Here is a 13,786-nt window from a genome sequence, read left to right as displayed (position 1 = left end):
AGGTTCTCCTGTCTGGTTGTTCCATGTTCTCTCCATGTTCTCCATCCTGGGTTCTCTTGATCTTCTCCTGCTCTGGTCCACTCCACGTTCTCCATCAGTCCAAAACCAGTCAGCAGGTTCATCCAAGACTAGAATGTCCACAGGTGTGAATGAGAGGGTGAATGGTCGGACATCTTGGCATGATTGACAGCTGACCTGTCCAGGTTAAGCCCCGCCCCTTCTGACAAGACCAGATTCCAGATCAATATTTGATGAATTATCTTTTTTTTTTACATGAGGGTGCAGTGCAGGGTTTCTATGACAACCCCCCCCCAGAAAATGTGTGTGTGTGTGTGTGTGTGTGTGTGTGTGTGTGTGTGTGTTAGCTTGTATTTACACTGTGAATCAGTGGAGGGCAGGACCAAGCCGCCCTCCTAGCGTCCACAGGAGAAGATAAGCATGCCAGGCACGTGTGTGTGTGTGTGTGTGTGTGTGTGTGTGTGTGTGTGTGTGTGTGTGTGTGTGTGTGTGTGTGTGTGTTTGCCATGGGCAGGCTTGTATTCCCCTCCCATGTGTTCCATTTGAGTTATTACTGTGTAATAACACAACAAGGACAGTGTTATTATGACAGTGTTAGGTACTGGACTTGTACTCTTTCTTTTTTCCGTGCATGATAACTCGCCACGCCCCGGAGGGGTTGGAGGTTAATGTGCCCTGAAGGTAAACATGGCGGCGGGAGGGAGGCACGTGACACACTGCCGTTAAAAGGAGACGCCGACGTTCCCAGAGGTCTCCATCTTTTTCCCGCTGGAAGCTCCGTCTCGACGCCATGGCCTTCGTCGCTCCTCCGGGCTACCAGCCCATCTACGGCCCTGTGAGTATCCAGACGGGGGATTGGAGGACGGGATGGAGCTTGAGGGGGCGGTTGGGGATGTTTGCAGGTGATGTACCGCTTGTTTAACTCATTGGTTTCATGGTGTCACAGCGGGTTTGAGCGTCTCAGCAAGAAGGTCCCGACTTGTGTTCCCTCAGGGGGCCTTCTTGTTTAGAGTCTCCATGTTCTACCCGTGTCTACCTGGGGTTCCTCAGGGTTCCTCCCTCAGTTCAAACACATTGTGTGTGTGTGTGTTTGTAGACGATCCCCTACTTCGGACCCATTTTTGGGGGGGTTAGGGCCGGCGTGTCCATCTACATCCAGGGCTCCGTCCCAGAGGAGGTCACCAGGTAAGGCAAGCAGGCCGGGAGTTCACCTTCTGGAAGCTCTAGATCCCTGGTTTCTTCATGCCACAAAGAGAGATATTCTGTGTTCTGCAATTCTGGACTGTCCAGTTTTTGTGGATGTCACCAGGGACATTGGGAACACACACACACACACACACACACACACACACACAGGGAACAATAGAGTACAGGCCCTTATCTTGTGAAACTGGAGAATTGTATGACTGAATCAGGCGCCGGGAGGGTGGAGCTCCTCTCCTTTCTTAGAAATCAACGCTCACACACACACACACTCACACACACACCTTGTCAAACAAGTCATTAGCCGGCAAAGTCAACACTTCACATTCCAGTCCAGCTTCTTACATCCTCAGTTCTTTTGTTGGGGGGTTCTTGAAAAGCCCCTCCTTTGCTAAACTCAGGTGTCTGTCACTTTGTGTGTGTGTGTGCGTGTGTGTGTGTGTGTGTGTGTGTGTGTGTGTGTGTTTTCCCCCACCCCATGTTCTGGGCAGGTTCTACGTCAACCTGTTTTGCGGTGATTCAGACTCCAGCGACATCGCCCTACACTTCAATCCCCGCTTCGATGGCTGGGACAAGGTGGTCTTCAACTCCCGGCAGGGGGGCTCCTGGGACTCCGAGGACAAGATACGCCGCATGCCCTTTGCCAAGGGCGAGAACTTCGAGATGGTCATCACCGTCACATCTGACGGCTACCAGGTGAAAACCAGAAGGGTTTTAGAACCGAGCATACATGTCTAACCTGTATGTTTGACTCAGCCCTGTAGAACCAGATGGGGAAGGTGCAACAAATGTACAGGAGAGCTTGACACTTGTTGCCCCCAAAAAGGAACAGGACGTAAATCAAGGATAGAGGTCGGCTCATTCCAAACACTGTTCCCTTTGTTTTCTGGCGCAGACCAAAGTCAATGGGAACGACTTCCACTTCTTCGAGCACAGGATCCCCGTGGAAAGGGTGTACGCCATGCAGATCTCAGGAGACGTCTCCATCCAGACCATCAACATCATCGGGGTGAGCCGGCGGAGGTGCTTCCTCTGCTGAGGGCCACCTCTTTGTGCTTTTGTGGAAGGGAGGTGTCCTGTACTCCTGTACAGCTGCTTCTCAGGTGTTCTGTTAATGGTCGCCAGTTTTCGGAAGTACCCCCGATGAGCCCAAGGATGACATCAGATTAGCCTCTTGTGTTCTATTAGTTGTGGCCCAATGTGACACAATCATCTGAGGAAGAGTGTATGTTTGCTCAAAAACATCATGTGAGAATACCTTTTTTTGTGTTCACTGTAATCCCACAGTAACTTACTTTAATATTGGAATATTTGGATTTCCATCCCATGTGTGACCAGGAGGTCCTCAAAAGTCTCCATAATACACCCGATCCCCAACCCCCATGCCCATCCCATCATCCAAGAACGCAAACATACCAGTCTTATCTTGGACATACGAACCCATGAAGGGCCCAATCTACCAGGAGGCGCCTTGTTAATTCAATTAGTCTGAACCTACATTGTGTCTTTGCTAAGCAACCGCCTTGCAGGATGGGCCAAACCCAGACTCTGAGATCTGAGAGTAGGATGGAGAAAATCCCGTCTCCACTGAGATATTATCAGATTAAGGTTAAAGGATAGAGTGTTTGGAGTTTTTTTGTCTTGAAGCTCTCCTGGAAAAGTGGCCAACCAGAGCCGTTGTTCAGGACTACAGTCAGATGTGGGGTGGGGGGAGTCTGAACTCGAGGGCCGCCCATCAAGGAATCACATGACCTCTTGCACCCGTCCATGATGGACGTCCAACCTTCACTCCAGCCAGGAGGGGTTAGGATGGAAACCCCAAACTTAACCTTAGTGTTTCCTTTTCAGAGAGGAGGCATGGGAGGAGGCATGGGAGGAGGCATGGGAGGAGGCATGGAGGTAATCGCGCCTTATTTACCCCTTCATCTGCCTTGCCCAGCTTTTTTGCCAATGCAGCATCTTGTTGTCCACAGGGCGGGTACCCAGGAGGAGGCATGGGGGTAGGTTGACAAGGGATTGCGTCACTTCCTGTCCGCGTGACCTAATGATGTAGGTATTTTAAAACGTGCTCTCATGAGTCGCCTCGTTTCTCCTCCATCCAGGGAGGGTACCCGGGCATGGGAGGCATGGGGGTGAGTCCAGTCAACCCTTTAACACCCAATTAAGGAACAGTCCATTCATTTATTTAAATTATTTGAGTAGCATTGCGGCTAACACCTAGCTCCCTCTTCTTCAGGGCTGTTACCCCGGCGGGGGCATGGGGGTAAGAACCGTCTCCGCTCCTTCGTCCCTTTCAAGCATGCCATTGGTTTGTTTCTCCTGGATGTCATAACACCTTCTTTCACCCCAGGGAGGATATCCAGGAGGCATGGGGGGCGGCATGGGGGTAAGTATCCGTCCTGTTCCGGTTCACCCTTCATTGCGTGTCGTAATAACGACTTCCCCTGGAAGTAGATTGGAGATTTATTGTAAGTTTGTTAATTGGATGATTGTTTTTTTCTTGTTCCAGGGAGGAGGAGGAGGATACCCTGGCTCCAACCTGCCGGTAAGATCACCTCCCCCTAGACTATAACGCCCTTCGACTGTCGCTTATGTTTGTTTTTAGCCATCATTCACCCCCTGCCCCCTTTTTTGTGTTTGTTGTCCACCCCCACATCGCAGGGTATGGGAGGGCAGCCTGTCTACAATCCTGTGAGTGGAAGTCGCCCCAGAATTTCATGGTAGACTAACTCCAGTCTGGACATCAGAAGAATCTTCACTTCACAAGCTGTTTAAAAAGTTCCCTCGTGACTTTGTCATGGTGTAATAAGTGTGTAATAGCATAGTCATAAAGGTTTTGTTGCCCCTCTGTGTGCTTCCAGCCCGTCCCCTACTGTGACATGATCCCCGGGGGAATGTTCCCAAAGAGGACCATCATCATCCGAGGCTTGGTGCCGTTCGGGGCTGACCGGTGAGTTAAAAAGGGGAGCAGAAGTTGTCCATCCCCTTCTTGTCGCAAGACCCGTCACTTCCCCGATCTGTGTGTTGCAGGTTTCGCGTGAACTTCCTGGTGAGCAGGTTGAGGGACATCGCCTTCCACCTGAACCCCCGGGTGATGGAGGGCGTGGTGGTGAGGAACAGCATGCTAGGAGGCAGCTGGGGCCAGGAGGAGCGGGAGCTGGTCTTCAACCCCTTCTCGGAGGGACAGTACTTTGACGTAAGCCCCGCCTCTTTCTTCGTCGACGCGGAGACGCCCGCCGCCGGTTCTGACCTGGACGCCTCCCTGCCCAGATGTCCATCCGCTGCGGGAACCAGAGGTTCAAGGTGTTCGTCAACGGGCAGCATCTCTTCGACTTCTTCCACCGCTTCTCCTTCTTCGACCAGATCGACACGCTGGAGATCGACGGCGACGTGCAGATCTCCTACATCCACTTCTGAGGATATTGGACGTTCCTCTCCACGTTCCTCCTCACGTTCCACACCATGGCCATATTTCACACCATGCTCCTCACCTTGTTCCTCGCCACATTCCAAACCATTTTCTCCACCACAGTCCTCGCCATACTTCCCTCTTTGCTCCTCACCTCGTTCCTCTCCATTCTCTACAGCATCTTCTTCACCATGTTCCTCACTCACCACGTTCTCCGCCATGCAGCTGAAGAACCTCACCCGCAGGCTGAATCAATAATAACAATAACAATAACAATAAAAGTTTGGGTTTCAAGAATAAACACTTTTATTTCTTATTAAAAAATACTGAAGGTAGAAAAAACTGCTTACAAAAATCAGGAGTGTCACATGCACACACACACTCGCACACACACACACACACACACACACACACACACACACAGGGAGCATACTCTCTGAAGGCACTTGGTAAAGCTCTGAGACCTGGACCTTCCACCTCCTCGCGATGGTTATTATCGTGTAATAAGTCGTACGCTTTGTTGTAATAACACATTCGTAATACATTTTTCTTCACAGCAAACTTGGACTTGTATGCTTTCCCGTCTCGAGCGAGTACCTTTTTTTGGGCGGAGGAAGATGAATGTGTTTGGTTGGAACACTGAGGAAAAACAATAAACTACATAATATACATATATATATATATATATCTATATGTGTGTGTAGTTTTAAGTGCTGGTTTGCCCTGTAGCGCCCCCTACTGGCGACAGACTATAGGAAAGAAAAGGCAAGAAGTAGAAATAGGGTGAAAGAGTGGAGAAGAGGGTGAAAGGGGGGCTTTTTGAAGGGGGGTCCCCTCATGTGTCCAAGTCCTCGTTCCAAAACACCAGAGAAGCTCCTTCAGTCGAGTAAAATATCAAACATTAGTGCAAAAAGTCATAAAAAATATAGATATATATATATATTTCTATATATATATTTTAAAAGATGATAGGAAGTAGAAGGAGGCGAGATGGAGGGACGGGCTGGAGAACTGATGGACTCCCAGTTTTTCTTCCACGAGTAGAAGCTCCTGGTGGAAAGAAATGGTTTGGTCCTTAAAAGACCTTGAAGGTACCTTTCACCCGGGAGTTCCTCCCAGCGACGTTTCTTCTTCTTGGACTGCGATTCCATTTGTGTTCTCACCGGTGGAACCGGATGTTCATTAAATTACAGTGCTGGGTTCTGGACTCGGTTCTAAGGGGGGGTTCACGTGGGAGACGTTCTCCGTGGACCCATGGTTGAAAAGTCAAAACCCAGGGACTCCATTTGATGCCTTGTAGGTCCACCAGCGTCCACCGGGTGTCGCTCCAATATCATCATGAGCCCGCCGGTTTCTCATGCATGGAAGTAACTAAAAGTACTCGAGTAATCCCCTGCCCTCTGAGTACCTGTGCTGCGGTCCATGAGGTGGTTTGTGCTTGGGTCTTTATTGGCCAACGGCCTGGCAGTGACTGAGCTTTTTGGCTGAGCTGGTGTTCTTATTGCTATGGCAACCGCATTGGGGTGGGGGGGGGGTGATTGTGCTGCTGTCTGAGTGTGTGTGTGTGTGTGTGTGTGTGGGGGGGGGGGTACTTGTGCAAAATATGTACAGGCGTCCGTGGAGTCCGTGCAACAGGTTGCAAGGAGGCGTCACTGCCAGGGTAGCTTCCTGGAGGCCTCCCTGTCCTCCAGCAGCTCCAGGGCGGAGGTGGCGCTGGAGGTGGCGTTGGGGGTGGCGTTGGGGGTCGGGGTGGAGCGGCAGGATGGCGGCAGGGGTAGCGTGGCGGCGGAAGAGGACAGCGGCATCTCCAGGCTCTCCAGGGAGTCGGACAGCGCCCGTCCGGCCTCGTGCTGCGGGCACAGGACGTAGCGGTTGGGCTGGTGGACCTCCACCGTGGTCACGGAGTCCAGGCCCTTGAGCCCCGGCGGGGGCGGAGCCCCGGAGGGCTCGCGGCCCCCCATCGCCCCAAGCTCCACGGAGGACTCGTCCATGTTGACGTAGAGGATCTCGTCCGGGTCCTGGGGGTCGGGGAGGTCGTCCAGGGTCTTCTCCAGCTCGCAGACCAGGGACTCGAAGGACGGGCGGTCCTTTGGACTCAGCAGCCAGCAGGAGAACATCAGGGCGTAACTGGGCGGGTGGAGACAGGCAAGGCTTTTAGCATCTGGACGGAAGAACCGTCGTGGAGTACTAGCTTCTGAAACCTTCTCGGGGGAACTCACATGCTGTCCAGGCAGTCCGGAGGCTGCTTCAGGCGGTTCCCCTGCCTCAGGTAGTCGTAGATCTCGCTGTTCTCCACCCCCGGGTACGGTGTCTGGCCTCGGGTGGCGATCTCCCACATGGTGACGCCGAAGGACCACTGAGGGCGAGAGGTGGAACTTGAGGGTGCTCCTCAGGGAGTCTTCTGCCTGCAGGTTTCTGGTGATCGGGTGTTCCTCAGGGCAGGTTCTCGGAGCCCCCTTGGAGCCCGTGAACCTACCCGGAGGACGCTTTGTGAAGATCCCCCGAATCCGTTCTTTTCAAATGTAGCTAATTTCTCGCTAACTGATTTTTCTAAGGAGGAACCGTCGCTCCGGTAACCAACCACATCGCTCTTGGTGGTGTAGACCCGGTCCGCCAGGCTCTCGATGGCGATCCACTTGACGGGCATCTTGGAGATCCGACCCTGCCGGTAGTAGTCCCCGTTGTAGATCTTCTTGGAGAGGCCGAAGTCGGCCACGCACACGTTCATGTTCTCGTTCAGCCTGCGGAGAACCCGAGGAGAACCTGGGGTGAGCTACCACCACTTCCATCAGGGCTACTTACTACATTGTTCCTCCAGGAAGAGGTGGAGGAGGCGGCGTCTTCCTACATGCAGTTGCGGGCGGCCAGGTCCCGGTGGATGAAGTTCTTGCTGCTGAGGTAGTCCATCCCCCGGGCGATGTCCGTCATGAACTTCACCAGCATCTGGGAGGGGAGGTACTGTGGAGGAAGAGCAGGAGGTGAGGAAGGTGCAGAACAACAGTTCCATTCAGAGGGCGCCACCAGGAGGCAGCAGAGGGCGCCACGGTTCCTTCGGGCGCCGCTCCAACATGGTGTTCCCTTAGAGAAGAACAGGAACGCCTGAAGAACCTCCCACGTGACCTCAGGAGGGGGGCGGAGAAGGGAGACCTTTGGATCTGGTTCTGCTGACGGAGGCTGAAGTAAAGCCGCCGCTCCCAAATGAATAGCCTGTGTGTGTGTGTGTGTGTGTGTGTGTGTGTGTGTGTGTGTGTGTGTGTGTGTGTGTGTGGCCTCACCACAGGGCAGTCCCCCAGCCTGGAGTAGAGCAGGTAGCTGTGCAGGTCTCCATGTTTCATGTAGGGCAGGATGACCACGGGGGAGGGGTAGCCCTCGCTCTCCACCGTCTGCAGACACACACCTACACACACACACACACACACACACACACACACACACACACACACATGAGCAACACTGTCATTCATGGATTATTATCAATATTCTCATTGGGTTCTTCTGAATGGATAGTTATTAGGAATGGATGGTTATTATTATTATGAATTTATTATTATTGTTATTATTATTAGTGGATTGTTATTATTGAGGAATGAAGTTTTATTATAACTAAGAATTGAATATTTTGATTATAAAAAGGTTTTTGATTATTCTTATGAATGGATTATCATGATAAAGGGGGAAGTATTGTTATTATAATTCTCAATAGATTATTGGAATGGATTGTAATTATGAACTGATTATTATATCGATAGGTGAATTATTATTGTTATTATTATTTGTATTAACATTATTGATATTAAATCAGGACATTAATAGATTCATATTATAACAGGGTTATTATTGTTATTATTATGGATTATTATGTTTACTTTAGATGGATTATATTAGGAATGGATTGTTGTGTTTGCTATGAATTGATTATTATTAAGAATGAATTGTTATTATTATTATTAATGGATTATCATTATAATTATTAATAGGTAATCATTGTTGTTATTATTGTAATGGATGGGTTATTATCTTTGCTCTTATGCGTTTATGGTTTTGCGTGCCATTTAATGTTTTTATTGATGCGTCATCTGTGAGCAGTACATGGGAGGGGGCGGAGCCAAACACAGCTGACTGGAGCGAGGGGCGGGGCTTGACCTGGACGGGTCAGCTGTCAATCACAGAGCCATTCAGCCATTCGCCCTCTCATTTAGACAATTTAGAGTCTTCAGTGAACCATGCAGGAGAACGTGCAGAGAACCCATGCAGGAGATCCTCAACAGAACCCTGACATGAGAACATGGAGAAAGAACCCAGGCAGGAGAACCTGGAGAGAACCAAGACAGGAGAACATGGAGAGAGAACCCAGGCAGGGAGAACCTGGTGAAGCCAAGCAGGAGATCCCGGAGAGAATCCAGGCAGGAGAACCCAGAGAACATGCTCGAGACCCATCTTCCTGGTCGAGGGCTCCCCAGGGTGGACTTACCCAGAAGCCTCATGACGTTGGGATGGTCAAACTCCTTCATGCAGGCGGCCTCCCTGAGGAAGTCCTCCATCTCAGAGCGAGTGCAGATGGCAACTGTGGAGGAAGAGGAGAGGGAATGAACTCCTGTTTCTTCTTGCCCCCCTGCTGTAGACTGTGGAGCAGGGAGGCTTTACAGAGGAGCTGGGAAGCAAACTCCTCCTGATTTAGCTTCTGACATGAAGTTTCTCCTGGTTGATGACTTCACGCCGTCATCTTTGTTTTCTGCACCCCCTTGTTCTCCACAGGCTACATCTTTGTCTCTCTGGTCAACACTGGCACTCCCTTCTTCCCCCGGCAGGGTGGGGGCGGCGGCGCCCCTGGCATGAAGGGGCTCATTGTGGTGGCCGTTCAGTGTTTTGTAATCAGGTTGACCACGGAGGGGGAAGAAGAGGATAAGGAGTCTACTCACTCTTCATGGTTTTGACGGCAACCTTGAGGACAGACTCTTCCTGGGTGAGCAGCCCCTCCATCACCGAGCCAAACTCACCTGTGGAGAGAAGATCCTGGTTAGAGAGGACCAGGATGGACGGAAGGCAGGAGTTGGTGGTTTGTCGCTGCTCTTCTGCGGGTCACGGCCGGCCACTGAACTTGGGAGGTCGCAAGGAGGGAAGCAGCAGAAGTGAAACCTGCACTACGGGAGTTCATTTCGGGGCAAAAACCTTTTTGTGCCGAGTTTTATGTTCTTACCCTTTTCTTGCCCTCACACAGGTCACAACCCATTCATCAGCAGATGACCGCAGACCTTTCTCAGCAAAACCTATCGAATCCATCCTCATGCTTCCTGAGAACCATTTTCCTTCATCTCCATGGACAAAAATAACATGTGGAGAACCTCAAGGATGCTTCAGATAGATGGGAAAACCCCAAGTGGTCCTGGATCCCATTTGAGTAGATCCAGGACCTCCTCAGAGATCTGAGACCCCTCAGTAGTTCTGGAGTTATATCCTGCTCTTCTGTCCACCGAGGCCTCCGAAGCCCTTGTTTTAATGGCGGCTGCAGTTTCCCTCAGATGTTTGGTCTTTCACTGCGATTTTTATTTCTATTCATCCACTCCAGGTCTCCACGGCTCAACGCCGAAGAAGATTGAACACAAACAGCCGGTCTGAAATGTCTGAGAAACACTGAACTCATCGACGTACCTTCTCCAAGGGTCTTTCCCAGGGTAAGCTTATGTCTGTCCACCATCACGTCCTGCAGCTTCTGCTTCAGCTCGTCGCTGATCCCGAGGCTGTTCACTGCAACGACAGGATGGACCTCGATAAGAAATGGAGACGGGGGGGCGGAGGGGGCGAACCAACCGAAAAATTCCATGGTGAGAAACAGATGCTGCTAAACACCAGCAGACACCAGCGAGAGGGAACACAAGGATGTTTCCGTTCAGCTCTTCCTGAGAAATTTGTGAAAATATGGATCTGGTCTACTGGATGGGGAGAAGGTGGACTGTACCACCTGGCTGATAATGTCCCAGGAGTGGAACTGTCCGGCGTTTTCTCGTGGATGCCGATTTCCGAGGAGCAGGTCGGGTCACCTGAGTTGGGGTTGCGAAGGTCAGTTGTGACAGTTGTATGGAGGAGCGACCCCCATCTGGCGAGCAGTGGTCTCTCCTGTTGAACCAAATGGTTTCTTCCACCCTCCCTCCGAACCTCCTGACCTCCTCGACTTGACTGTCCTTCAGATGTGAACGGACCTCTGACTTCTGACCTGAGGCGCTACTTTGACCGAAGCATACCTTGTCTTTGGAGACAATGGGTTCTATCCTGGAGGTGCGCATGTTTTGACAAAGTGCTAGTTAACTAAAAGTGCTAAGTTTTATGTGGTAGAAAAATGATTTATATCTCCGGGGGGGTTGAAGGTCCCTCGGGGGGGGGGAGTCTGACACTGAGGGACCCCAGGTCGTTATTTCGCAGCTCTGTTTTCACATCTGCTCCACGGTACCGAGACCAGACGCTCCTCCAGATGCGGCCGCCGCCATCAATCTGCCAGCCGCCGGTCGGGAATGCCCTCCCCGTCCCCCCCGTCCGTGGCAGATAATGGCGTGACCCGTCGGACGGCTGCAAAAACAGAAGCCCCGGGGCCCGGCCTGGCCCTGAGAGCCTGGCCCAATGGACTCTTCCGCCATAATCCCGGCCAAATCCTCTTCCCAGCCTTCATTCTTTCTCTTGTTTCACAGAGTTTTTTCTTTCCAACCTCCCCGTTTCGCCCCCCTTCGGTCCCCCCACCTCTATCTGCGGCGGCAGGTCGAGACCTGCGTACGCGGCGAATCAAAACACGCCGGGGACGCCGTCGGGACTTGAACGCCACCCCGGTGGGCGAAACTCGAGTCACAGGTACCTGCTTTCAGTCGGGAATCCAGACATACAAGTTTGCGTCATGTGCCCTTCCCACCCACTCAAGTCGGAACAGACCCCTGGTCTTATCTCTGGGCTGGAATGTCACCTCAAACACTTCCAAGAAATAGCCATCGCCATTTTACAAAAGGATTCCCTTCAGAGGAACTTGTGGGACTTGTGACCCGACAAGTTGGATCAGCGCAAATAACCTCGGGGTGACGGAGAAGAAGGGGCGCAGTGTTGCTGACCCGTCCGCCAGCTGAGGGGAACCAATCAGACGGCTCTGGGTTAAGGGACGCGCGTGTCCAATCGTGAATGGCGCCCGCTCTGGAGTACGCGACCCCCCCGGGCACGAGTCCCGCCACAGAAGCCGTCCATCTTTGAAAACCCGTCAGAACCTTGTGGACCAATTAGCCTAATGTGCCTGAATGTTGCTAATCCAACTGCTAACGACACATTAGCCGCTCTAGCTGAGGGCGGCTAAAGCTAGCAAAGGAGGTCTGTGGTGTTCTTGCACTCACATGTAGCCTCGGTGGTCCGGCGGCTGTAGGTGCGTCGGGCGCGGTAGCGAACCACCAGCTCGCCGCTCTCCATCATGGGCTCGAACGCCTCCCTGTGAGCACACACACACACACACACACACACACACATTTAGTCGATCCGACCCCACTGCACCGCCGCCGGACCCCGAGATCCAGATCCACTTACCCGAAGCGGGTTTCCTTGCGCCTCAGCTTGGCGACGTACACGGCCATGAGCACGGCGATGGACACGGCGCCGGCCACCGCCATCACCACGTACCACCAGTGCCAGGAGAACGCCGGCGGCTCCGACGTCCCTGTGAGGAGGAGGAGGACCTTCACCTTCTTCTCAGAGGAGCTCAGGTGTGTTATGATACTAGAATTACATGCTACATGCTAACGGAACTATAAAAGTCCATGTGAGACGTTTGATGATTATACTCATAATTCCTTCTTGAATTAAACGTCACAGTCGATGATTATACGTATAATTTATTGTTTATGTCCATTTAAACATCACATATTTGATAATCATGATTATCACTATCCTTTTAAACGTCACATATTTTTCAATTAAATTCATCCTGAATTATTATTATTATCCTCTTAAATATCACGTTTGCTAATTGTAAATAATTTACTATATCAATTTAAGCATCACCTCTTCATTAATGGTATTAATAATGATGATTTATATCCATTTAAACATCATCTATTTTGTTCATTATATTTATGATTATTAATATACATTTTAACATCACATATTTAATATCATAATAATAGAGAATAATTTAGATCAATTTAAACATTACATATTTAATAATCATAGTAATAAAGAATTATTTGTATCAAATTAAACCTGGCATATTTAATCATTTTACTTTCGATTCATTATCCGTATCCGTTTAAATGTCGTATATTTATTAATTATATTATAAATACTTATTTATATCATTTAAATGTCACATATTTGACAATCATATTCACAATCAATTATTTAAGCCTCACAACTTTGATATTTAATTCAACAATGCGCCACCCTTTCGTTTCCTGCCGACATTTTAACCCCATGATTGGATTTTTAATTTTAGTCATATTTATTATCTGAGTTATTTTGAGGATGTTTATTTCATTCCTCCCTTCTTTTCATTTTCCTTCTTTTTTTTACACCCTCCTTTTATTTCCCGGCGGTTTGTTTGCCGTCCCTGCGACTCCATTAGCCTCCGCAAACAGACGCCTCGCTCTTCCTCCCGCTATAAATATTTACGTCTCCTCCTCCCTCCGATCCCTCTTCTCTTTTTCTATCTTCCTTTTTCTGTCCGGCCGCCACCGCAGGACAGAACTAAGAAGCAGAAGTCGGCGTGTCCGCTTCCACGCTAGCCGTGTCCGCTTCCACGCTAGCCGTGTCCGCTTCCACGCTAGCCGTGTCCGCTTCCACGCTAGCCGTGCCCGCTTCCACGCTAGCCGTGTCCGCTTCCACGCTAGCCGTGCCCGCTTCCACGCTAGCCATGCCTGCGTCCACGCTAGCCGTGCCCGCTTCCACGCTAGCCATGCCTGCGTCCACGCTAGCCGTGTCCGCTTCCACGCTAGCCGTGTCCTCTTCCACGCTAGCCGTGTCAGCTTCCACGCTAGCCGTGTCACAGAGCGACCCCCCCCCCCCCCGGAGGTCGGCGTCCATCACGACTCACCTCGAAGCTCTCCTTTCTCTGTGGAGGTAGAAGGAGATGTGAGGTTAGCAAGAGGCTGGAGGCCGAAGCCTGGACGGGGCCGCGGCGCCCCAAACAAACATGGCCGC

The 13,786-nt window shown here is 50.9% G+C and overlaps 2 protein-coding genes across 2 annotated transcripts in view; one reads left to right on the top strand and one right to left on the bottom strand.

The window, feature by feature from the left end:
- The first annotated feature begins 659 nt into the window (after positions 1-659).
- On the top strand, positions 660-4,931 carry LOC147224111 (galectin-4-like). Its single transcript, XM_086165095.1, has 14 exons — positions 660-853; positions 1,115-1,203; positions 1,713-1,917; positions 2,117-2,230; positions 3,070-3,106; positions 3,193-3,221; positions 3,324-3,353; positions 3,458-3,484; positions 3,572-3,607; positions 3,731-3,766; positions 3,883-3,912; positions 4,083-4,171; positions 4,252-4,417; positions 4,492-4,931. Exons 1-14 carry the CDS (start codon positions 809-811, stop codon positions 4,636-4,638), a joined length of 1,080 nt encoding a protein of 359 aa, XP_086021221.1. The 5' UTR covers positions 660-808; the 3' UTR covers positions 4,639-4,931.
- The window catches only part of axl (AXL receptor tyrosine kinase), a 21,333-nt gene continuing 12,459 nt past the window's right edge, over positions 4,913-13,786 (bottom strand). The window contains exons 10-20 of the mRNA XM_086165094.1: positions 13,680-13,697; positions 12,179-12,308; positions 11,992-12,083; positions 10,280-10,375; positions 9,550-9,627; positions 9,102-9,194; positions 7,906-8,027; positions 7,479-7,588; positions 7,212-7,371; positions 6,850-6,986; positions 4,913-6,757 (exon numbers count right to left, since the gene is read on the bottom strand). Coding sequence (XP_086021220.1) covers positions 6,280-6,757; positions 6,850-6,986; positions 7,212-7,371; positions 7,479-7,588; positions 7,906-8,027; positions 9,102-9,194; positions 9,550-9,627; positions 10,280-10,375; positions 11,992-12,083; positions 12,179-12,308; positions 13,680-13,697 — 1,514 coding nt within the window. The 3' untranslated portion in view covers positions 4,913-6,279. The remainder of the gene's footprint in view (positions 6,758-6,849; positions 6,987-7,211; positions 7,372-7,478; positions 7,589-7,905; positions 8,028-9,101; positions 9,195-9,549; positions 9,628-10,279; positions 10,376-11,991; positions 12,084-12,178; positions 12,309-13,679; positions 13,698-13,786) is intronic.

Source organism: Fistularia commersonii, chromosome 18, assembly GCF_037954325.1.
Source record: "Fistularia commersonii isolate RoL2024-O1a breed Wild chromosome 18, RoL_Fcom_v1.0, whole genome shotgun sequence".
Classification (NCBI taxonomy): Eukaryota; Metazoa; Chordata; class Actinopteri; order Syngnathiformes; family Fistulariidae; genus Fistularia; species Fistularia commersonii.
Note: the sequence above shows the minus strand (reverse complement) of the source record. Positions and strands in the feature narration are given on the sequence as shown.

What these genes read in the sequence shown, in the direction of transcription:
- LOC147224111 (XM_086165095.1), top strand. Translation starts at nt 809, where the DNA reads ATGGCCTTCGTCGCTCCTCCGGGCTACCAGCCCATCTACGGCCCT. An exon ending in AGGCATGGGAGGAGGCATGG is followed by an intron (nt 3,107 to 3,192) that starts GAGGAGGCATGG and finishes CTTGTTGTCCAC; the next exon opens with AGGGCGGGTACCCAGGAGGA. An exon ending in GGCAGCCTGTCTACAATCCT is followed by an intron (nt 3,913 to 4,082) that starts GTGAGTGGAAGT and finishes GTGTGCTTCCAG; the next exon opens with CCCGTCCCCTACTGTGACAT.